General features: G+C 40.2%; 3 protein-coding genes across 14 annotated transcripts in view; all 3 read right to left on the minus strand.

Annotated features, from left to right (window-relative positions):
• Positions 1 to 15,094: 15,094 nt before the first annotated feature.
• On the minus strand, positions 15,095 to 16,798 carry LOC129856728 (fibroblast growth factor-binding protein 1-like). The gene is made up of 2 exons (XM_055924457.1): positions 16,714 to 16,798; positions 15,095 to 16,564 (listed from the first exon to the last, which is right to left on the minus strand). The coding sequence occupies exon 2, from the start codon at positions 16,547 to 16,549 to the stop codon at positions 15,878 to 15,880; it is 672 nt and encodes a 223-aa protein (XP_055780432.1). The 5' UTR covers positions 16,550 to 16,564; positions 16,714 to 16,798; the 3' UTR covers positions 15,095 to 15,877.
• Positions 16,799 to 17,521: 723 nt separating this feature from the next.
• On the minus strand, positions 17,522 to 20,387 carry LOC129858240 (fibroblast growth factor-binding protein 2-like). The gene is made up of 2 exons (XM_055927307.1): positions 19,371 to 20,387; positions 17,522 to 19,183 (listed from the first exon to the last, which is right to left on the minus strand). Exon 1 carries the CDS (start codon positions 20,357 to 20,359, stop codon positions 19,379 to 19,381), a length of 981 nt encoding a protein of 326 aa, XP_055783282.1. The 5' UTR covers positions 20,360 to 20,387; the 3' UTR covers positions 17,522 to 19,183; positions 19,371 to 19,378.
• A 2,532-nt stretch (positions 20,388 to 22,919) lies between these two features.
• LOC129858241 (prominin-1-A-like) overlaps positions 22,920 to 25,892 on the minus strand; it is a 114,057-nt gene continuing 111,084 nt past the window's right edge. For all 12 annotated transcript variants that reach the window (XM_055927317.1, XM_055927315.1, XM_055927318.1 and 9 more), the window contains one exon: positions 22,920 to 24,626. The gene's annotated coding sequence lies outside the window, so the exon portion shown is untranslated. The remainder of the gene's footprint in view (positions 24,627 to 25,892) is intronic.

The raw sequence follows: 25,892 nt of genomic DNA on the forward strand, positions 1-25,892 counted from the left end.
AGCCATGGATGAAGTAAATGTCTACTTAACTTGTGTACTGTGAAACAGGTGGGATATGGACTCTATGGGAGGCATGGCATTGCGGTCACATCATGTCTCACAACATTCTGTTCCTCAGAAAGAAAACATTGTTCACTGGCTGCTATTGAGTTTCTAGATGCATTATGGTGCCCTGTGAGGCATAACAATGACAAAAAGTTACCGTTAACTCCCGGTAAATGAACCGGCTTGGGACTCTGAGAGATCAGAGGGAAGGATTTCTATCCAAATCTATTCAATTTTATCTGTATCCATAGTGAGGGAGTATCCTCACGGATCTGCCTTACAATTAGGTGTGCCAGCTGTGGTTCAACTACTGAGGGAATGTGCTTCCTGTGTTGTGTCATGCCACAATGCAATCGTGCGTATCAAATCAAATTCACTGGAACATCCTCCTCAGTCTTTCTTTCTATAAAGCATTGACAGGTCAAACAAACTTTACAAGACCATACGACGTTCAAAGGCACTTGGGTACACTGGTGATATTCTACTACATTACTGTGGCATACATATATATTTTTTAATCTGATTTCCGCTAAATCACGATGACATTTTTTTTCTGCAATCCTGAAAAGGAATCTATGTCTCATCGTAAAACAATGTTATTTGTTTTGGTTAATCACTAACCTTAAGGTGGTTTCAAAGCAAAGACTAACATTGATTTAATTGACTATCAAGATGGATGAATCGTATTGCAAATAGCACGGTGATAAAGAAATCACACTTGAGGAATCTCCTTTGAAGAGATTGAATGGGATCTTAAACACTTGCAAATTCATAACATATCATCCGAATTGCAGGAAAACTACATTTTTGGGCAGGACGTAACATATCATACAAAATGGATGACATTGTACAATTGTGCAACATTTTCAGGGACCTGTTTTGGCTCATACTTTCAAAACTACCGGCTGAAATGATCCAAAACCTTTAACGCATATTTTTCATTTTTCCATCATCTCAGCAGCTATTTACCTGCTGTTTGGAATCAAAACCTTCTGCTTTTCAACAAAAGTGGTATCTATCTGGTAACAAATGGTACGTAACTGTGTTTATTTTAATTAATCATTAATAAATAGAGTAATTACTTAATTATTACGTAAATGCCCTTTAACAATTTGATGTCTAGATAAATACCAGATTATAAGTAAAACAACAAATAACAGACTTGTGGCCAGGACTAGTCTGTATGATTCGCCTTATCCTACTCTTCTTTTTTGCATATCTGATTCCAATCAAATCTTTTTCCTGCAGTCTGAAAAGCCAAAAAGCACATGGAATCGGATATTTTCCAATCAGATTCAAACCACATTTATAGGTGGTTTGAAATCAGATACAAATCCAATTCCTGGCCATGCGACTTGTGTTTGAATGGACAAATCGTATTTATTTTCACTCAAGTGTTTTATATTTCCACTCAAGTGTCTATTTGGCATATCTTGTTGCATGCTAACTACTCTGTTGACAGTTTGACAAGAAAATGTGGCAACTAAATAGCTTGTTTACAAACAAAGTACTAAGTTTCTCGTGCTAGCAAGCTAAACAGCTAGCTAGCTTGTTGACATCTGACATCTTATCCTTATCCTTATCCAGGTACAACCCCAAATGCGTAAACACGGGCACCCTCATAGATATCATCCTAACCAACTTGCCCTCCAAATACACCTCTGCTGTTTTCAACCAAGATCTCAGCAATCACTGCCTCCTTGCCTGCATCCGTAATGGGTCCGCGGTCAAACGACCACCCCTCATCACTATCAAACGCTCCCTAAAACACTTCAGCGAGCAGGCCTTTCTAATCGACCTGGCCCGGGTATCCTGGAAGGATATTGACCTCATCCCATCAGTAGAGGATGCCTGGTCATTCTTTAAAAATGCCTTCCGCACCATCTTAAATAAGCATGCCCCTTTCAAAAATGTTGAACCAGGAACAGATATAGCTCTTGGTTCTCTCCAGACCTGACTGCCCTTGACCAGCACAAAAGCATCCTGTGGCGTTCTGCATTAGCATCGAATAGCCCCTGTGATATGCAACTTTTCAGGGAAGTTAGGAACCAATATACGTACACAGGCAGTTAGGAAAGCTAAGGCTAGCTTTTTCAAGCAGAAATTTGCATTCTGTAGCACAAACTCAAAAAAGTTCTGGGACACTGTAAAGTCCATGGAGAATAAGAGCACCTCCTCCCAGCTGCCCACTGCACTGAGGCTAGGAAACACTGTCACCACCGAAAATCCACTACAATTGAGAATTTCAATAAGCATTTTTCTACGGCTGGCCATGCTTTCCACCTGGCTACCCCTACCCCGGTCAACAGCCCTGCACTCCCCACAGCAACTCGCCCAAGCCTCCCCATTTCTCCTCCCCCCAAATCCAGATAGCTGATGTTTTGAAAGAGCTGCAAAATCTGGACCCCTACAAATCAGCCGGGCTAGACAATCTGGACCCTCTCTTTCTAAAATTATCTGCCGAAATTGTTGCAACCCCTATCACTAGCCTGTTCAACCTCTCTTTTGTATCGTCTGAGATTCCCAAAGACTGGAAAGCTGCCGCGGTCATCCCCCTCTTCAAAGGGGGAGACACTCTAGACCCAAACTAACCCAAACATTCCAGGGTTAGATTGAACAGATATGTAAGTGGTTCAGCTTTGAAATCAGCTGCTTTTTAAATCTGGCAGCTGATTTCATAGCTGAACCACTTACATATCTGTTCAATCTAACCCTGGAATGTAATGAAATTCCAAAGATCTGGAAATCAGCATTTGTCCTACCACTTTTAAAAGGGGGAGATCCAAGTCTTTTAAATAATTATAGGCCAATCTCAAAGCTGTCACCCCTGGTGAAAATACTTGAAACCCTTGTAAGTGAACAGCTAAAAGAGTTTTTATTTACTAACTCTATTTTATCAATGTATCAATCGGGCTTCAGGAAGAAGCATAGCACAATTACAGCAGCCATGAAGGTTTTAAATGATATCACTGGAGCCCTTGACAAAAAACAGCACTGTGTCTCACTTTTTATTGGTCTCTCTAAGGCTTTTGATACAGTTGATCATGCTATACTAAGGCAGAGATTGTTGAGTGTAGGTCTTTCGGAGCATGCAGTTGCATGGTTTGCTAACTATCTGTCTGATAGAACTCAGTGCACTCAATTTGATGGGCTTATGTCTGTTAAATTGTCTGTCCTGAATGGTGTGCCCCAGGGCTCTGTACTTGGTCCTCTCTTATTCACTATTTATATAAATGATTTAGACAAAAATTTCAAAAATGCACAACTTCATTTTTATGCTGATGATACTGTTATTTACTGTTGTGCCTCATCTCTTACAAAAGCTTTCCAGGACTTGCAAACTGCTTTTTATACTGTTCAACATACCTTGTGTCAATTGAAGCTTATCCTCAATACTGACAAAACTAAACTAATGGTGTTTTCTAATGCAAGAAATAGACCTCTGAACATTTCACCTGTTACTACCTGTCAGGGCAAGGAGATTGAGGTTGTAACCTCATATAAATACCTTGGAATTCTAATTGATGACGGCCTCTCTTTTAAATTGCATATTCAACAACTTTCAAAAAAAATTGAAGCTGAAATTGGGATTTTATTTTAGGAATAAGGCCTGTTTTTCTTTTGAAGCCAGAAGGAGGCTAGTATCAGCTACATTTATGCCTTTACTAGACTATGGGGATATTTTATATATGAATGCTTCCGCTCAGTGTTTGAGATCAATTGACACTCTTTACCATGGCACTTTGAGATTTATTTTAAACTGCAAAACCCTTACGCACCACTGCACTTTGTATACCAGGGTTGGCTGGCCTTCTCCAATCACTCGTAGGCTCAGTCACTGGTATACTTTTATTTACAAAGCCATTTTGGGTTTACTACCTTTTTATTTGGGCATTTTTATTGTTCAGAAATGTGGTGGGTACTCTCTTTGTTCACTGGACTTTATCCTGCTAACTGTTCCAAATGTCAGAACTGGATTTGGTAAAAGGTCTTTTATGTACTCTGCGCCATCGTCTTGGAACACCTTACAAAATAATTTTAAACTGGAAGAACTTGTCCCGATTGGTGTTTTTAAATCTCTGATGAAGGATTTTGAGGCTGATTCCCTGACCTGTCAATGTTTTTAATTTGCTGTTTTTGATATTGTTATACTCCTGTGAATTCATGAATGGTTTTTACTAGATTACTTGTAGTTTTTCATGTTGTCTGTCTGTAATTTTTTGTAATGACTTGGTGCTGCCTATCTTGGCCAGGACGCTCTTGAAAAAGAGATTTTAAATCTCAATGAGCCCTTCCTGGTTAAATAAAGGTTAAATAAATAAATAAAATAAAACTGTTACAGACCTATATCTATCCTACCCTGCCTTTCTAAGGTCTTCGAAAGCCAAGTTAACAAACAGATTACCGACCATTTCGAATCCCACCGTACCTTCTCCGCTATGCCATCTGGTTTCAGAGCTGGTCATGGGTGCACCTCAGCCACGCTCAAGGTCCTAAATGATATCATAGCCGCCATTGATAAGAGACATTACTGTGCAGCTGTATTCATCGACCTGGCCAAGGCTTTTGACTCTGTCAATCACCACATTCTTATTGGCAGACTCAACAGCCTTGGTTTCTCAAATGATTGCCTCGCCTGGTTCATCAACTAGTTCTCTGATAGAGTTTAATGTGTCAAATCGGAGGGCCTGTTGTCCGAGCCTCTGGCAGTCTCTATGAGGGTGCCACAGGGTTAAATTCTTGGGCCGACTCTCTTCTCTGTATACATCAATGATGTCACTCTTGCTGCTGGTGATTCTTTGATCCACCTCTACGCAGACGACACCATTCTGTATACTTCTGGCCCTTCTTTGGACACTATGTTAACTTATCTCCAGACGAGCTTCAATGCCATACAACTCTCCTTCCGTGGCCTCCAACTGCTCTTAAATGCAAGTAAAACTAAATGCATGCTCTTCAACCGATCACTGCCCGCACCTGCCAGTCCGTCCAGCATCACTACTCTGGACGGTTCTGACTTAGAATATATGGACAACTACAAATACCTAGGTGTCTGGTTAGACTGTAAACTCTCCTTCCAGACTCACATTAAGCATCTCCAATCCAAAATTAAATCTAGAATCGGCTTCCTATTTCGCAACAAAGCATCCTTCACTCATGCTGCCAAACATACCCTTGTAAAACTGACCATCCTACCGCTCCTCGACTTCGGCGATGTCATTTATAAAATAGTCTCTAACACTACTCAACAAATTGGATGCAGTCTATCACAGTGCCATCCGTTTTGTCACCAAAGACCCATATACTACGCACCACTGCGACCTGTACGCCCTCGTTGGCTGGCCCTCGCTTCATACTCGTCGCCAAACCCACCGCCAATTCCTACTTCGGTTGCCTTTCCTTCCAGTTCTCTGCTGCCAATGACTGGAACGAACTGCAAAAATCCCTGAAGTTGGAGACTCATATCTCCCTCACTAGCTTTAAGCACCAGCTGTCAGAGCAGCTCACAGATCACTGCACCTGTACATAGCCCATCTGTAAACAGCCCATCCAACTACCTCATCCCCATACTGTATTTATTTATTTATCTTGCTCCTTTGCACCCCAGTATCTCTACTTGCACATTCATCTTCTGCACATCTACCATTCCAGTGTTTAATTGCTATATTGTAATTACATTGCCACCATGGCCTATTTATTGCCTTACCTCCCTTATCTCACCTCATTTGCACTCACTGTTTTCTTTTTTTCTACTGTATTATTGACTGTATGTGTAACTCTGTGTTGTTGTATGTGTCGAACTGCTATGCTTTATCTTGGCCAGGTTGCAGTTGCAAATGAGAACTTGTTCTCAACTAGCCTACCTGGTTAAATAAAGGTGAAATGAAAAAAAAAAATTATAATAATAAGTCCTCCAAAGCAACTGGTAAACTTCCATGGCAGCCATTGTTGTCACCTTATAGTAGCTTGCTACACAACAACTTCTGAGTGAAAGGAAGAACCACCCCCAATCATCCTACAGTACACTACCGTGCACACACTTGTCATTACTATGACAACTAGCTTAGCCTTGTTAGCAAATGACTGCTGTCTGAACACACACAAATCGGATTTGGCCACTTGTAACTTGCTAGTTGGACAGTCAATATTCCAAAATGGATTTGAAAAACAAAACTGATTTGAGTGAACAAAGTTTTACTCCTACTATCCTAATCCTCTTCAGATTGTATTGCATGATCACAAAAACAAATGCCCCCAACAAATACCCACATATTTTATTCCATTTGACATTTTGTCGTATGATCCCATGCTAGAATTAATTGCATAACCACCATTGACTTTATTCCAAGAAACCCATTTGAACCAAATCTAGAATTGTTATAAAAGTGTGACCGATTTTCACTCAACAGAACACATTTTCCCAGTGACAGAATTAAACATTCAGTTTTGATAGTTCATTTAGCACATTTGATCATGATGCTAGTTACTCTGTAAAAAGAGTAAAAAGAGACTTTCCACCCGCACGCCTGATGCATGTTGAGTATTAGCTATGTGTTGTGATTGACTTCTGATTATTGCTCCTTCAGGTGCTACACAGTAATATTGCCATGAATGACTTATATGTTGCTAGATAAATAAAGGCTTGGCGTGTTCCTATCTACATGTACCTTTTACCATGTGTCCCTCCAACATTTCTGGAATGTTTTGGGTGGGTCAAACATGAATTATCTATTTTAGTAAAGGGTGACTGGGTACTCCTTCATGTAATTACATGATTCACATCCAAGGTATATTATTTGAATGCAGGAATCCGTTTTTCCTGAAGAACATAAGCTTTTTATAGATTTGTGAAGTACAGTTCAAGCTCAGGTCAGCCTGATAAACAATAAACAACCATCTATAAGATTATTCCGTTAATAGCTAGTAGCTCGTAAATAGCTAATTATAGGCGTGGCCTATGGCCTACATGGCTTGGACAGTTAACAGAGTTCCATGGTAAAGTACACCAGTGAAGAACGCCTTGTGTCCAGGGGGACATAGGTGGAAATTCAATCCAACAAGGGTAAACGATGTACAACCGAAATAAACCTTTTGTCGTTATTCAAGAGGAAGGTAGCAAACTACTGTACTTCAGGGGTGCACTAAAACATTTTGTGTGACAGATTGCTTTAATTACTGATAAAGAGATATGGAACTTCCTCCTTAAGAGTCCATTGACGCGCCTCTGCATAAATCTAAGTAACCTTAAAAAAAGATCCATCAAAATGCTAGTTTAACCTAGAGATATGTCTCAATCCACCGCATTGGCCTTGGGCATCTGCGGTGGAAGGTGGCCGAGCTGCAGACCACGAGACAACCTGAAAATCGGTCTTCTCATGAAAATGTCTGTAGCATCTGAATGGTTTGGCCTACTAATATGACCACTCTATGGAAACATGACTCTCAAGAACGTGGTGTTCTCCATTTTGCTGTACGATCCCCCACAAGTGTCGCGAGACTCGTCTGCAATTGGTATCGCCAATGAGCCAAATTTTGTCTGTAGCGTCCGAACGGATTTGGCTACAAACTAATATAACTACGCTTTGATAGATTTCTTATATCTCCTACAGTAGATATAGGACAGATACTTCATTCAAAGCCTTATTCCTTCTGATAAATGTTTTGACTAACATTTTTTTTTGACTAACACCCCTTCCCCATTGATCCGTGGTATGACCATCTTAAAACAATTCCATATGTTAACTTAGTAGAACCCCCCCAAACCCCCCCCCCCCCCCTCAAAGACGTTGACTTTTAGAGGTTTAAAGCAAAATAGAGCTAAGGAACTGTATAAAAGTGTTTTATTACAGTGGCACCAGAACTGCCTTATTATAAAACTATCTGGTGGGCCTACTGTTTGAGGATGGCAACAATGTTAGCAGTGACTGAGAACATGTACTGTAAGGGCATTGTAGAGCTTTCAGACTAAGCTACAACTTACAGTTTAAATTAAAGTCAAAAAATGGATCAGGCACATCACTTGATAGATCTTGGTGTCAAGTATAATATTCCTCAGCCTTGGCAACAGTTACCCATGTGGCAATACCATGTCCTAAAGCACTGCAAGGAATGCAAGTGATGCAGCAAGTAGCCTTGTAGTTTTAGAATTTTGTAGGCTTTTTGATGGGTCTCAATGGCCCTCTTATTCAGATCTTATACGAGAGACTACCTTCTATGGGTTTTCAGTCTCCAGTCTTTTAATATCTGGCTTTTTATTTCATTACCCATGGTTTTTCTTTTGACAAATGAGTCTACACATGGACACCATTACACCAACTATTTTGGGGATCAATTCAACACAACTTTCTCTGCACCCCTGTATAATTCTATATTTGTTGGCTCATTTCCATGTATACTAAATAGTATACCTACCATTCCTCTCCCATCTAATGAGCCCAACATGCTGGGAGAGGAAATGTGGACAAATATCCGAATCTCCTATAGTTTACTCATGCCTCCGGTCCCAGACATGCCCGTTAAAAGTCTGTTGAAGATTGCCAAAAGTTTTACAATATAAAAAGGCACAATCTGTAAGATGTTGTGCTGGTCATTTAAACAAGGTATGTTTATCATGTTGATCTCACAGACCTTGTATCCATAGCTCCTTCTAAGAATTTGAGAGTGGTTATATTTCCCCCGTTTCCATTTCTCTGCTTACCAAACAAAGTGACTGGGTAAGGCTGCTGAAATTGCAGATTGGGCCTTTAAGAAATTACACAAATCTGGAGGGCTAATTTGAACCACATCCTAAAGTACACATGTATTATATACTCATGTCTACATGAAGCACTGTACTAGATTCACTTTTGTACCTTTTCTATGTTTTTCCAGGGAGCATGACAAGGGATTGTCAAGTGCTGGTTGTGGGTCATGTAGGTGCTTGTCTGAGTGTGTGGTGCAGTGTGGGAGTACCTGTAGTGAAAGAAAAGTCTTAGAGATAATGACTCCTAAAGAGAGAAAGGGTCTCTGCTTCACCTCTGTTTTTTTCTGACCACATTTTTTGGGGTTTTGTATTTTTTGTAGGGGGTGTTACAGATACATTATGCATTTCAAATAAGTTTAGAAAACCTCTACCCGTAGGCTGACACTCAAAAAAAATAAGAGTAAGTGGAAAAAGTAGTTTAATAATCAATAATACATTCAGTATAAACAGAAAAATAAAGAAAAAAGTGGACCTCCACCCCCAACCCCACCCAGCCAACATGTCTTCATCCAACCCTCCACAAAAAAAGTAAAACAGATTAAAATACAGTATGGATGGATAGATAGATGCTGTATGCACAAATTTGTTTACATCCCTCTTTGTGAGCATTTCTCCTTTGCCAAGATAATCCATCCACCTGACAGGTGGCATATCAAGAAGCTGATTTATATCAAGAAGCTGATTAAACAGCAGGTGCACCATTTTCTGGGGATAAAAGGACACTCTAAAATGTGCAGTTTTGTCACAACACAATGCCACAGTTGTTCCAAGTTTTGAAGGAGTGTGCAATTGGCAAGCTGACTGCATGAATATCCACCAGAGCTGTTGCCAGAGAATGTAATGTTCATTTATCTACCATAAGCCGTCTCCAATGTCGTTTTAGAGATTTTTTATTTATTTTTTTCTCCCCAATTTCGTGGTATCCAATTGTTAGTTGTTACTGTCTTGTCTCATCGCTACAACTCCCGTACGGGCTTGGGAGAGACGAAGGTCGAGAGCCATGCGTCCTTCCGAAACACAACCCAACCAAGCCGCACTGCTTCTTAACACAGCGCGCATCCAACCCAGAAGCCAGCCGCACCAATGTGTCGGAGGAAACATCGTGCACCTAGCGACCTGGTCAGCGTGCACTGCACCCGGCCCGCCACAGGAGTCGCTAGTTCGCGATGAGACAAGGATATCCCTACCGGCCAAACCCTCCCCAACCCAGACGACGCTAGGCCAATTGTGCGTCGCCCCATGGACCTCCTGGGCGCAGCCGGCTACGACAGAGCTTGGGCTCGAACCCAGAGTCTCTGGCTGCACAGCTAGCACTGCGATGCAGTGCCTTAGACCACAGCGCCACCAGGGAGGCTCGTTTTAGAGAATTTGACAGTACGTCCATCCGGCTTTACATCCGCAGACCACGTGTAATGACGCCAGCCCAGGACCTCCACATCCGGATTCTTCACTTGCGGGATTGTTTGATATCATGCACCCAGGCAGCTGATGAAACTGAGGAGTATTTCTGTCTGTAATAAAAGCTATTTTATGGGGAAAAACAATGCATGGCTGCGCTCCTGCCCAGTCATGTGAGATGCATTAGTGTCACATCCTGATCTGTTTCACCTGTCCTTGTGATTGTCTCCACCCCCTCTCTAGGTATCATCCATCTTCCCCATTATCCCCTGTGTATTTATACCGGTGTTCTCTGTCTGTCTGTTGCCAGTTTGTCTTGTCAACCAGCTTTTTGTGTCTCAGCTCCTGCTTTTTCTAGTCTCTCTTTTCTTGCCCTCCCGGATTTGACCATTGCCTGTCCTGACTCTGCACCCATCTGCCTGTCCCTAAGCCTGCCTGCAGACCTGTACCTCTGCCTCGCTCTGCATTACCGACCTCTTCCTGCCTTGACCTGTCTACTGCTTGCCTCTGTTGGAACTTGAAACCATTGTTTATTCGACGTGGTCTGCATCTGGGTCTTCCCTTCATACCTGATACAGTAGAGCCTAATGAATTTATTTCAATTGACTAATTTCCTTATTTGAAATTTAACTCCGTAAAATTGTTGCGTTTTTATGTGTGTGTGTGTGTGTGTGTGTGTGTGTGTGTGTGTGTGTGTGTGTGTGTATACACACATGTTTGTATATACAGTGGGGCAAAAAAGTATTTAGTCAGACACCAATTGTGCAAGTTCTCCCACATAAAAAGATGAGAGAGGCCTGTCATTTTCATCATAGGTACACTTCAACAATGACAGACAAAATGAGAAAAGAAAATCCAGAAAATCACATTGTAGGATTTTTAATGAATTTATTTGCAAAATATGGTGTAAAATAAGTATTTGGTCACCTACAAACAAGCAAGATTTCTGGCTCTCACAGACCTGTAACTTCTTCTTTAAGAGGCTCCTCTGTCCTCCACTCGTTACCTATATTAATGGCACCTGTTTGAACTTGGGAAAGATGGGACGAAATGCTAGTGCCTGAAAATAAAATGTTACGTTTGCTACTGGTAGTTCTACGTCTTTCCCCCATTTGCAAGTTTGTTCATTTTAATTTTGAAACAGTACTATGGATTTTATCCCAATAGCCAGAAGGGGAAGAGAAGGGAAGCATTGAACTACAGGAATTCAGCTGTGGCAACATTCATTTTGACATTAGATATTCGGCGGGTTAAAGCAGCTGAGATATTAGTCCATCTATTGAGGTAGAATTTAATTGATTTGGGCGTTCTGCTAAAGTTTCTGGCAATGGTTTTGTCTGAGGGAGGAAATATCTATTCCCTAATATTTCAAAATGGGAAATGATTGGGATTAGATAAGTAGAGATGGAGTCCTCCTTCAGGGTCTTGAGAGGCAGTAGGGCAGATTTGGTTAGAATAATTTATTTTATAACGTCAGACAGAGATTAATTTGTCTACGATCTTCAGGACAGGTCAGTACTACTAAGATACTGACCGGTTGCATCCTCTACAACCAATGTGATTATCTTGAAGAATAATCTAGCCTTAAATGGCCATGTACTCTTATAATCTCCACCAGGCACAGCCAGAAGAGGACTGGTCACCTAGTGCCTGGTTCCGTCTAGGTTTCTTCCTATGCTCCTGCCTTTCTAAGGACTTTTTCCTAGCCACCTTGCTTTTACATCTGCATTGTTTGGGGTTTTATGCTGAGTTTCTGTATAGCACTTTGTGACATCTGCTGATGTAAAAAGGGATTTATAAATATATTTGATTGATTTTGAGGGTTTGAGATACCTTACCTTATCCAGACAATGTATCGTGAGCGTATAACAAGATAACGTGATTTGTTGAATTGAGCGATATTGATGGAATTTCTTTCGATTGTTGAATTGCCTGGGCCGGGGGCTCCATAGACAATAGAAATAGCAGAGGTGTGATTGGATCACCCTGCCTGCTACTTCTAGTTATTCTGAACAGAACAGAGAAGGTATTGTCTGTATTCCTGCTGTATCCCCAGCAGGAATACCAAACTAAAAAAAGAGTCTAACAAAGAGTCACTGGTCAACAACCAAAACGAAACAGGTGGGGTTTTAGAACGGGTTCTGAAAGACACTCATGGGGGAGTCCACTGAAAGTTTACTAGCAACAACTGGAACATAAAAAGACACCCACCATGAGCGCTCACCAAATTTGCCCAAGAAGAGGCAAACAAAAGAAAAGCCCACACCAAACTTAAAGACAGGAAGCAAACAAAAAGGGTGGAGAAAAACAAAAATCAGGGAAATCAGATAAAGGATTGTTTGTCTAGAACACAAAATAGGGAGAGCCAACTATAGGTGTAAAACCTCCGCATCTATCAAGAGCACTGGGCCAGCCACTCGTAAATAGCACCTGGGCCAGCACAGGTGAAACACCTTCCCACTAACGAGACGGCAACAAGCACAGGTGTAACACATACTGACTTACGAGCTGACACCCATCGGTGCGCCCTACGTGCTAATGAGCTATACATCCAACCTCAAAACATAAATGGAAAAACCAAAGCCTGTAACAACTATGGCTGAAGGACTGGCATATAGTACTTAAATAAACATTGAAGCAATGGTTGAGTCTAACTCGATGGATTGCAAATTCTGCTGTCTGTCATATCAATAGATTTAGTTGTGTCTTGACTTTGAAAAGAGTAGTCGCTACCTTGTCTGAAAAAAGTGTTTGTTGAGAACACTGTTGTCAACAACTTTTCCAATTCTAATATCTTCTTTCATTTTGACAAACATTTCCAAACAATTCAGTTAATCAGTAAAACCTTTCATACATTTATTTAAAATGTACCGCCCACATAATTTTGTGTTTTTGTCAAGCAAGTCTTTTCTTGTTTGGTAACCTCAATATTTGAATGACCATTTTGACAAGCTGGGTCAGAATGATGATGGCTGTCAATGTCGTAATAATACAGGTGACACACAGGTGTGCCCTCTACTTCTAGCCCCATATCAAAACATTGGTAATAATTCCACTACTGTTTGGGTCACTATGTGGGTGGAAACACGGCTTCAAATACTATTTGAAATCATGGTAATACTTTGAGCATTTGTTTTAGTCTGCCTGGAGTGCTAGGTGGGTGGGGTTTGCATTTTTGGGACTTTTCTATTGGTTCCATTGCAACTGGCAAGCTCAATTGAGCACAGCTAAAGTTTTTGAAATGATTTAATATAGTATTTGAACTCAGATCACTGTGGGGGATGTCTCGTCAGCAGTTTTTCACATGGCAGTGACCATTTGACCTCCAACCCATAGATCAGGCAAAATAACAGCTGGCCAGTAGCAAGAAGCCAGTTAAAGAAGGCCAGTAACTGGAAAATTACATGTTACATGTGGCATGCTTGTAACTGGCTTTGTCAATAGACCTAACTAATTAACTTTATGGACCCAAGTTATATCACTGCACTCTATACTCCTCTGTAAACTGGTCATCTCTGTATACCTGTCGCAAGACCCACTGGTTGATGCTTATTAATAAAACATTCTTAGGCCTCACCCCCCTCTATCTGAGATACCTACTGCAGCCCTCATCCTCCACATACAACACCCGTTCTGCCAGTCACATTCTGTTAAAGGTCCCCAAAGGACACACATCCCTGGGCCGCTCCTCTTTCCAGTTCGCTGTAGCTAGCGAATGGAACGAGCTTCATCTCTTCATTCAAAGATTCAATAATGGACACTCTTACTGACAGTTGTGGCTGCTTCACGTGATGTATTGTTGTCTCTACCGTCATGTTTGTAACATGTTTTGTGCTGCTACCATGTTGTGTTGCTGCCATGTTGTGTTGCTGCCATGTTGTGTTGCTGCCATGTTGTGTTGCTGCCATGTTGTGTTGCTGCCATGCTATTGTAATGTTGTCCCCGCAGGAGGCCTTTGGCCTTTTGGTAGGTCATCTATGGAAATAAGAATTTGTTCTTAACTGACTTGCCTAGTTAAATAAAGGTTAAATAGAATATATGCATATGGGTTTATGAAAATACTAGGAATCCGAGAACCTTGTAGTATAATGACAATAAAAATACCAAGAAGGATGATTAATGAAAAGTTATTGGACCAAGACTAAAGAACCATTGAAGAGTAAATTATATTGTCAATGAATAGGGTTGGGGTTCATTTCATTCAAATTCCTCTCAGTTCAAAGAATGATTGAAGTCCAATTAATGGAAAGAAAAATGTATTCAAAGTATCTCCCCTTGATTGTCTGACAGCAATACTATTATAGTTATATCAAAAAGATCCATTAGCTATCAAGCACAGTTATGTCATTTCATAGACCTCATGATTGTGTGTTGTTGTGTTCTATATGAAAGGCGTAGCTAAGTGTCATGGACTAGTATTTAGAACATGTAAATTGTATTTCACCTTGTAAAAAGACCATGAAAATCCAGTAGTCAGTGAAGGAATGTAGGAAAAATCTTCTAAAGGAACACTCTAACTGACTTGGTATAATTACAGAGAAATTACCCAACATGCTCAAACTCCTTATCTTTGGGCAAATGCAGTGGAGTCTGCACAACAGGTGTGTGTGTGTGTGTGTGTGTGTGTATGTGTGCGCGCATGAGCATGTGTGCATAAGTGAGTGCATTGCAGGGTGGTACGGAATAATACTCTGTCTGCCAAGTAGTAGTAAATTATATAATAAGCATTGGTCATTCGAAAATAATGAGTAATGAGTAATGCTATACAGCATTGAAACTAATAATGACCTAACTCCTGTCCACCCTCCTAGAAAGAATATGCTGCAGAAATGCTTCAACTACAAGTGCATATAAGATGAAGAGAAGAGTTGAGTACATAGTATACAAAATATTTATTAAGTAGGCTACTGTAGCTTTACAATGAATACAACACATAGCAAAAACATTTCAAAGGAAAACGTGGTATGGATGATATGAGTGCGGTTACATGCACACAATAATGTGATTATTGTGGTTAGTCATATTAATATAATGGTTCGATTAAACCGTTTACATGCTTTGCAAGAACAACGAATTCCCTAATAATCCTGTTTACATGGACACATCTGAAATAGGGCTATCCGATGGCACTGATAAATGCAGCATATCGCCAATCAAAATAAACGTTCTACCACAGCGAACATTTTATTTTGGGGAATCATATTTGATTCTGAATTCGAACGTATAAAGTTTGTATGTGAAAACTACTTCTAAGATACATACATTCAGTTGTTCCAAACACACTCCGCTCACACTAAAAAGGGAGGCTCGATCAGCCTGGTGCTAGCACATTCACAGATCCAATACACCGCTGGAACACCGAGTAAAGGGGTTTTACATGTCCTAATAATTCGAAAGATTGCTCAGAAAACAATGTGTTTTAATTGGCGTATGTTGACTTAGATTTTACGGCGACTAAAACAAACAGAGTAAGGGGGTTGAGTGACTATTGCAAAGTCTGCCATAATCAGTTTCATATCGAATTATTAGTGTGCATGTAAATGTACTCAAAAATCTGTCTTTAAACTAGGTTCCCCTCACAATCCATCAAAATGCATTCATCTTCACCATGAGAAGTAGCAACAAGCGCTAATTAATTTGTTTATGACAACCAATGGGGAGAGTGGAAATGTAAACGCATTTCTTTTACGTTCAACAATCATCATTCTGGACCATGGAGAAAAAGAAAGTACACAAACTCGACCACGAACCCGCGCAGTATTCTTCCGCCAGTCTCTTCTTATCAACTGTGCAAGATTTGGCACCCGATGGGGAGACATAAGGAGAAGAATGTGTCTGAATGGTAGTCCTTGGAACAACAACATCTCTGGGTGTATTGTTAAGTTTGAAATGGGCGTCCTTGGGAGCTTTTCTGCACATACCTGCTTTAATCAAAGCGGTGGAGTCCAAACATAATGTCTTCTGTTTCTTTAGAGCACGCGCAATCTGTTTCCAGTAGGCTTTGGCGTTGGACTCGTACCCAGGGCAAGTGGCTGGTTTGGCCACATATTTGCAGTCGAAACTTGTTTCCCCTTTTTTGCAGTTCACGCCAAGCACAAAGGAATCATCACCTGTCGCAACCCAAGTGCACTGCGTATTGTCTTTGGCGGAGAATTTGCCCTTGACAACACCCTTTCCTCTGGGGCTGCTGTCTTTATTCGCTGGAGACGGGATGGAGGGCTTTGGTTGCTCTCTGTCCTTTGGTCCCTCTTTTTCTTTCTTCTTCATCCCGCTTTTTTTGGATCCTTGACATTTAGCAACCATAAGCTCCTGAGATATGCAGGCAATAACCAGCAAGACGGCTAAATTGGTAAGGAGCGCCATGTCCCGCTAAAATATCTGCAGAAATGGCATAGTTATTAGTACAGTAGGCCTCCAATTCAAATAATTGGTACTGTAGCCTGTTACAACATGGCAGCAGAAGATTTATGGAGGATAATCGCAGATCATATTTAACACAACATAAGTGGTTATTTTAGTCAGCTCACCTGTGGATTTGGGAAGATGGAAATGATTCAATTTCGTTATGACACCTGGGGAACGTGCATGTGGCATTTATAGAGCACAGACACACCCACCACCCCCTTATTCCCTCACGCCACACACATGGAACATGGGCCTAAACACGCACACACACACACACGTTTGTTTTACAATTGATTCCCATTCAAAATCCTATTTTTCCTAACCTTAACCCTTAACCTAACCATAACAGCAACCCCAAATTCCTAACTCTAATTGCAACCCTATCCCTAATTGTAAACCTAACCCCTAAACCAAAAATAGTAATTTTACTTGTGCTGTCTGGTTTGCCTAATATAAGGAATTTTGAATTATTTATACTTTTATATTTTAACAATTAAATGTACTTTTAAAACTTAAGTATATTTAAAACCAAATACTTTTAGAATTTTACTCAAGTAGTATTTTACTGGGTGACTTTCACTTTTACTTGAGTCATTTTCTATTAAGGTATCTTTACTTTTACTCAAGTATGACAATTGGGTACTTTTTCCACCACTGGTATTTGCACCCATTAACTGTTCTAGTAAAAGTGCAGTGAGCAAAAAATAGCAAAAAATAAATATTTGAATGAAGTTGATACAACAGCGTCACTTACTGGGGAAAAAGAGACACAGCACCTCTAAAAGGGTTGTATTTAAGACAAAGACAAACATTGTCGTCAAAAACGTTTTGTCTGCTGGTATTTAAAAAATAGTGAGAGAAAGGCTTTTAACCTAAAGCAAGGCATTAAGGAACACAGACACACTAAAAATAATTAAGAACACACATTTATTCATTACATGCACATGTCGACATTCATTCATTGATTGTGACCTTTCAGTCCAATGAACCAGTGGCAGAGCTGAATATGCCACTCTACTATGTAAATGACACAACCTTATGCATTTCAATACATGGTTTATGGTGATACAAACATACACATAAACAAACATACAAAAAAGGCAAAACCAATGGCGTATCTGCCTTAGGAGAGTCCATTATAGGGTATCATAGGTTTGTCTGACACAAAAACCAAACTGTAAAAAAAACTGTCACCAACAGTAAAAACTGTCACCAAAATGGAGTACCATGTGAAAGACGATGGATTTAACTATCTGTCCATACCCGATCCACACATTCAGATATGGATGCTTTTAGTTGTCATCGTGACCCTTGGAATTATGTTTTTGGTATTGGTCTCGATGAAACTTAATATTAAGTAACTGGTTTCACAGCTTTTTTTGTTTACACAATGTTTTGGTCAAAGTGTTACCTGAAATGAACATTTTTAGTTGGCACAAACTTAGCTCCAAAAATTTATAAATTTAAGATTGTGTTGCTCAAATTGTCTCATATGTTAATTCAACTAGAACTTATTATTTGGGTATCTTAACTAAAAAAGGCTGTGGAACTATTTGCAACGACTTAGATATTTGACACACATGATGACATTGTGCATGTTCATTTATACAGTAATTCATATTCAACATGTGGGATTTGAACTCACAACCTCTTGGTTCACAGCATGCCAATCGTGCTGCTATGTCACCATGCCTGTCAATGATTGATTTCACCTGTATTGGAACACTTTGCACTTCAGTAAGTAAGTATCAGATCTGTTAAAAGTACATTTGAGAAAAAATATTTTATTTATCAGAGTGATTAAGGAGTAACTTGCTCCAGAGTGGCGCAGTGGTGTCTGTTTCCATTGTAAATAAGAATTTGTTCTTAACTGACTTGCTGAGTTAAATAAATAAAAACTTTAAAACAGAGTAACATGCCCCACCAACATTAGACAACTATACAGAAACATTATAAAATAAAATTGCTGAAATAACTAAGTTAAATCAATGATGAGAGAAAAGTCAGATGAACTGATAACTGACACGGTGGCAGAGCAGGAAGATAGGAATACCAAGAGGTTGTCAGTGCAAAGCCCAGGAGAGGACATGTTGAATAATAATGACTGTATAAATGAACAATGTAATGATGTATGCCAACGTGCATCAGATATGTAAGTTGAAAACATTGTATGTTAAAACCACTGTGTGTAACCAGTTGCACACCTTTATTAGTTAAGATTCACAAATAATTTATACTTGAATGAACATATGAGACAAGTTTTCTAGAGTTGGAGCTAAGTTTGGGCCAACTATTTTTTTGTTTCTTGAGGTAACACTTGGACTGAAAAGTTCAGTAAACTAAAAAAGACTATGTAACTAGTTACTTAATAATAATTTGTTGAAACAAGTAGATTTTTGTTTTACAGTGCACAAATCATGGTGAAATGGCAGGCTGTAAAGTTGTTTGATTGACAGCAGTGTCAGCTTGATCATTTCCACGAAGAGGGTGTTAGAACTCTCTTCTACCATTTATCAAAGTCATTTTCTGGAAAACCACTCTGAGCACCTCTTTAGTCAGACTTTTGAAGTAATCTTCAAAAGAAATCTAAATCTGGGAAAGAGGGAGCAAAAAGTAAATAGGTTTACGTTTTCTACACTCAAAATACTTTTTACAGACCTGAGTTAATTTCAGATATTTGATCGACAGACATACCTTTTCATACAAATGATCATCATGATAATATACAATGCTATGACTACAATTAAAAACATATCAACAGCCAACTTTCTAAACTCACCTTCATTATTAGTTCTGAAACCAATCAATGACATAGGAACAGATGCCTTGGAGTGACCGCCAACAATACTCTTGTGCCAGCTGTTTGGCATTGCTCTTGACAGTGGGCTTGGTTGGTTTCAGAGCGGTTGGTTTGGGGGTCAGAAGCTTTTTTAGTCCAGCTGTCTTGTTCACTGCTAGCTTGACTGGTTTTGCGCCTGCTGGTTTTGAAGCTGCTGGTTTAGCTGCTGCTGGTTTTGCGGCTGCTGGTTTTGCCTGCTCAGGTCTGGATTGCAGTGGCTTTGTAGGTGCTGGTCTTGCTTCTGTTCTGGCTTTTTCAGGTTTTGTAGGTGCTGGTCTCGCTTCTGGTTTTGCTGGCTCTGGTCTGGCTTTCTCTGGTTTAGTTTGCTCCGGCCTTGCCTGCTCTGGTCTTGCTGATTTAGCTTCAGGCTTGGTTGCGGCTGGCTTAGCCTGCTTGGTGAATGGTACCTTGGGGGTCTCTGGTTTTGCCTGGTTTGGCTCTTGGGCTTTCTCTGGCATTTCAGGGATTGCTGCTGGTGCGGCTTCTGGCGTGGAGGAAGCAGAGAACACCATCTGGGCGTCTTCCGGTGCCCTCTTGCACATTTGAGGCTTGATAGCTTTGGGTGCCTGGCAGGCGTTCTGGAGTTTCCTCAGGTCCCACATGATCTGGGTGAAATAGTGGCGAGGGTTGTTGTTGTAGGGACGGCACATCTGGGGCTTACCCGTGTACTCGCACCAGTAGGTTCTCTCGGCACCCTGGCACGATATCCTCAGCCTGGTGACATTTCCCTGGCCGGTGACGCTCATGGTGCAGAAGTCCTTTGCCTTGTTGTTGAACTGGATGGGGTCCTCCCAGACACTCTTCCTGTTCTCTGCAGCAGCAGTAGCAGCACCACCATTGCCTGCCCTTGTGTTGCCATTTTCATTCTGTCCCTCCACTGCCCAGAGACAGGAGGCGAGGAGCAGCAGTGCACTGGCCCGAGTCCACATGGTTATACCAGATGCTTGAGTGTGAGAGAGGGAGTGAGATTGGGACTGTAGAAGCTGAGGGTCCCTCTTGCTATTTATGGGCTTTGCACACAAAGAGGGCATTCAGGTGAAAAAAAGTCTGGGTTACAAGAGCCCTCATGAAGAGGGGAGGAGAGTAGTGCCCCCCTCTGCAATGTGACTATAATTTATGCTTGTCTAGCCACTGTCAATGAAAGCCAGGGCCACATGCAAAACCAATTGGGATGAAGCAAAATAGGCCGGGAACATTGATGCCCACACGTTTAACCAGGTTTTATATAATCGCCCATACTACAAATGTTTAATTGAGAAATATGTCAAGCATGACTTTGTGGACTTTATTGCTTGAGAACAATTCCCCAGACTGTCATTCATTTTGAGAAGCTTGGCGCACTGATGCCAACATAATATTTATCTAATCGTCCACCACGCCACTTTAATCATTCACCACGCCAATTTTTTCCCCTCAGTTTTAGATACTGTTCAACTCAATACCACAACGTGTCTTAAAATGCTATCCTGCAAGGACATGTTGAATTGTTCAAGGTTCATTGCTGTTTTAAAGGTAGTTGAGGTTTACAACCATACAGCACAGCCTATAATTTCCTTCCAAATATAAACACAATAAAATCTGAAACTGGAGACTGGGGAGAAACTTGAGGAAAAAAATCCAAGAAGATCCAAACAAATATGTATGTGGGTGGCGGTAGGTCAATCTAGCGTGTCACACGGGAAGTAATTACTGTGCCAGTTAAGAAAGAACAAGAATAACCCATAATAGAGTTGCTGACTCGAGACAACGGTATGTAACATGGCTGTTCAGCGAGTGTGTGTCTGTGACATAGCAAGGGGGTAGCAACACATGCCTCTTGCAGCTTTATTTTCCAAGCAATCAATCCTAACGGGGAAGAAAGGGCTCCTTGTGAATGACGCGGAATCTGTAATGTAAACATCCGGTGCAGGTTCGCTTCACTTTGTGGAATCAAAGGAAGGGCCAGGCATTTATCCATCCCACTCTCTCCCTCTGCATGTCAATGGCTAAAGATGGGGTGGCAGGTAACCTAGTGGTTAGAGTGTTGGACTAGTAACCGGAAGGTTGCAAGATCGAATCCCTGAGCTGACAAGGTAAAAATCTGTCGTTCTGCCCCTGAAAAAGGCAGTTAACCCACTGTTAATAGGCCGTCATTGAAAATAAGAATTTGTTCTTAACTGACTTGCCTTGTTAAAATAAATCAATAGATCCTTTGCAGAGTGTACAAAGAATTGCAAAGGTGGTGAACCAAAATCACTGCAGACAGCCTGAGGAATGATGACCTATAGGGAGGGTATATAACTGGGAAGTTTACCAGTAAACTACCAGAATTTTGGTATCTTTCAAAGAGTTCATGTAATCTATCACAATACATCTAGTGGACCTTTTGGGTACTTCAGATTATAACAGGTGTCTGTCATTATCTCTGGACCTGTGTGGCCTTATCACATCTAAAATATATGAAATAAGATTAAAAAAATTATTACGACAAAGCTGTGAAACATTATCCTAAATATAAACCATAAACTAAGGGAATACCATTGCTGTTTAATATGAGGGTTTCAGCATTAAATATCCTTTTTTTACACTTTTATTTATTTTACTATTTCAATATGTATTTGTTGTCAATGTTTTGTTGTCAAACTGGTGGCAGTTGTGAAGAAAAGTGGCTACTGTTGTTGAAAGAGTTGCAGAGTTAATTGAAAATAATGCCATTGTTGATTAAATGCTTTTTCATTAATTAGACTATTTTCTTTTGAACAATATGGTCTCTCTACTAGAAACTCATGGACAATATGGACACAGATATAAAAAATGAATACTATATATCATTTTTTAAAGTTATTCAAGTATAAATGACAAAAGTTACGATAGATTACCATAGATGTTCTGTTAATAACAAAATTATAGAAGATTCCAGTAACTTTCGTAAATTACCAGTACCTTTGCAACCCTAGCTACAGTTAAGAATCAAAATACAATTCCCTAAGATTTTAAATAGAATCAGCTTGAAAGTATCCAATGACTCCCTCTAAAGTATAAACGCATTACCCAATCTTCTTTAACCAGTTGCACATTTAGGGTGAGGGAGAAGTGGTCATGTGGTATGTGCAGACTAGAAAATGTATATCTGGTCTCCACAGATGTAGGTGTGGGTGCCAAATGACTGAAAAATGTCAAGTCCTCCTAGCCCACTGGAAAAGATGATAATCTCCTTTTCAAAATAGCGGGTACGTAATGGAGTACGCCATGTTCTATATCCGACAATGGAAACATATAAGACTGTGGTCTTTTTGATAATATCTAAAATGTGTCAGCCAACTGTCTCATGTCAAATGTTCCTGATCATATGTAGATAACGTTTTACATAAGACAAAGGACATGGTGTCCAAAATAGGAGACCCCTTGCCCTTAAACACTTCCCGTAACCTGTTTTTTCAATTCGAGAATGTTTGGTTCCTCCAGCAGTCACTTGGTGAGACACATTTAAAAAATGATTGTGTACAAGAATGAAATTGAATGTTTTATTCACAATTTATACACTTTCAGATCACCATCATGGACACTCATTTCCAATGGGCACCAGCAGTGCCCCACTGTCCAGTGCCAACATGACAGTTTTACCCTTAAAACAACCAGTAAACATTGCACCCACTATCTAACCAGATGGTGCATACAAAATGTCTGTCTTAAGCACTCAGTAAAATAGCGTGTGATGTAATAATCATACACAGGTAAGCAGTCTGCAGGCATGTACTTAAGTAATAGTTATTGGGAAGTGAAGCTTCTGTCCGAGACGCAATGGGCAAGATCAGTTATGCAAACCATTAAGAAGTCCTCACTCCTCTCATCAACAAACCTCTACTGGCTTAATGCCATTTGATGGACAGCAAATAGTAGTTAAGTAGGCTAATGACCCCCATCTTTACGAGGCAGACAGTGGTGGAGAAGGAACATAACCTGTAAACAATTGAGAACAGATGGGTGATATTATCGGGGTGGCATGTACAGTACAGTATGTTTTTCAGCATAATCCATCCGGGTGTCATCATTCACTTTAAGCAATAGATCTCCTATATACAAACAACTCTTCAATACATTTACCCTTCTGTAGTTCCATAGGTACCAATAGCTATTGTGGGATAAAAAAAGTATAATATTGAAACAATATATTATGCATAACCGTTAAACAACTAAAGACCTGAGACCTACAGTAAGAATAGAATTTGGCTTCAAATAGCAGTTCTCCACTTTAAGGTTTGACCACTACAATAGCCTAAAAAATATCTTGATTAACATGCCGTGTTAGTTTACTCAACATGATACTTTGCATTATTGTTAATAAATTAACAAACTAAGGAATGTTATAGTCTCCTGACATTTCTGTTCAGGTTCATGTGATATTCCACCTGTTATGCACTGATATGAGATATTTCCTCATATCTTACAAAATGGTGGTCATCAGTCAAAATGCTATGGTTAAACAGGTCTAACAGTCATCTGTCAGTATGCCTCAGCAAGGACAACAACCTCTGTCTGTCTTCTAATGTTGCAAACATACACAAGTCATGCTATTTTGTAATTGTCCTTATATTATTCAAGCACAAACATATAGGCCTACGATCCACGACCTTCAAGTCTGTTTCCACACCGAGGTTGTGCTTCAAACATCTCTCCCCATCAATTAGTAAAACATCATTCAACTATGACAAGAAATGGCAATGTTCTTGTAACAGCTCTACATAACCTTCAAAATACATTTTCAGTTGCTTTTTACAAAACTTAGAAGAGGTACTAAAGGTTTGAGAGTACACAGCCCTCTGAATTGTTGTTGTGTCTGCAGTTTGAACTCAGCCTTGGCTCAAACTAATGTAAACACAGGCACAACAGACAGCTGTGTGTGGTGAAGGATGAAGGTCAACCGACACTGTCTCAGATGTACACCTTCCTTATTGTTCCCCAGGGAAAATCAAAGGAAGAGTTGATGACAACACCTTGTGTAGTGTCTGAGGGGGTCCTATTGGACACTGGATATCCAGAAGAGGTTGTGACTGGGCAGGAGGATGTTGTCAGTAAATAGATCCGTGGAGATTGAGGAAGCGAGGGCCAGGGGAACACATACAAAAGACATCAGCTTCTTGTTAGGGGCTTCTTAAGCCAGTAAGGACATATTTTCTGAGCTTTGTCTTGTTCAAGGGGTAGGAAGTGGATGGGGTCCTAAAAATAGATGAAATATAATTCAACACTGAGTAATAATGCACTGATGTAAAATTATCTACATGGATAGCCAATAACGTGGTATGTTTCTACACGGATAGCCAATAACGTGGTATATTTCTACACGGATAGCCAATAACGTGGTATATTTCTACACGGATAGCCAATAACGTGGTATATTTCTACACGGATAGCCAATAACATGGTATATTTCTACACGGATAGCCAATAACGTGGTATATTTCTACACGGATAGCCAATAACGTGGTATGTTTCTACATGGATAGCCAATAACATGGTATATTTCTACACGGATAGCCAATAACGTGGTATATTTCTACACGGATAGCCAATAACGTGGTATGTTTCTACATGGATAGCCAATAACATGGTATATTTCTACACGGATAGCCAATAACGTGGTATGTTTCTACATGGATAGCCAATAACGTGGTATATTTCTACATGGATAGCCAATAACATGGTATATTTCTACATGGATAGCCAATAACGTGGTATGTTTCTACATGGATAGCCAATAACATGGTATATTTCTACATGGATAGCCAATAACGTGGTATGTTTCTACATGGATAGCCAATAACGTGGTATGTTTCTACATGGATAGTCAATAACGTGGTATATTTCTACACGGATAGCCAATAACGTGGTATATTTCTACATGGATAGCCAATAACGTGGTATATTTCTACATGGATAGCCAATAACGTGGTATGTTTCTACATGGATAGCCAATAACGTGGTATATTTCTACACGGATAGCCAATAACGTGGTATATTTCTACACGGATAGCCAATAACGTGGTATATTTCTACACGGATAGCCAATAACATGGTATATTTCTACACGGATAGCCAATAACGTGGTATATTTCTACACGGATAGCCAATAACGTGGTATATTTCTACACGGATAGCCAATAACGTGGTATGTTTCTACATGGATAGCCAATAACGTGGTATATTTCTACACGGATAGCCAATAACGTGGTATATTTCTACACGGATAGCCAATAACATGGTATATTTCTACACGGATAGCCAATAACGTGGTATGTTTCTACATGGATAGCCAATAACGTGGTATATTTCTACACGGATAGCCAATAACGTGGTATATTTCTACATGGATAGCCAATAACGTGGTATATTTCTACACGGATAGCCAATAACGTGGTATATTTCTACACGGATAGCCAATAACGTGGTATGTTTCTACACGGATAGCCAATAACGTGGTATGTT

Source organism: Salvelinus fontinalis, chromosome 6, assembly GCF_029448725.1.
Source record: "Salvelinus fontinalis isolate EN_2023a chromosome 6, ASM2944872v1, whole genome shotgun sequence".
NCBI classification, from domain to species: Eukaryota; Metazoa; Chordata; class Actinopteri; order Salmoniformes; family Salmonidae; genus Salvelinus; species Salvelinus fontinalis.

Excerpts from the sequence above, each read along its gene's own strand:
- LOC129856728 (XM_055924457.1), bottom strand. The coding sequence starts at position 16,549 with ATGGCGCTCCTTACCAATTTAGCCGTCTTGCTGGTTATTGCCTGCATA.
- LOC129858240 (XM_055927307.1), bottom strand. The coding sequence starts at position 20,359 with ATGTGGACTCGGGCCAGTGCACTGCTGCTCCTCGCCTCCTGTCTCTGG.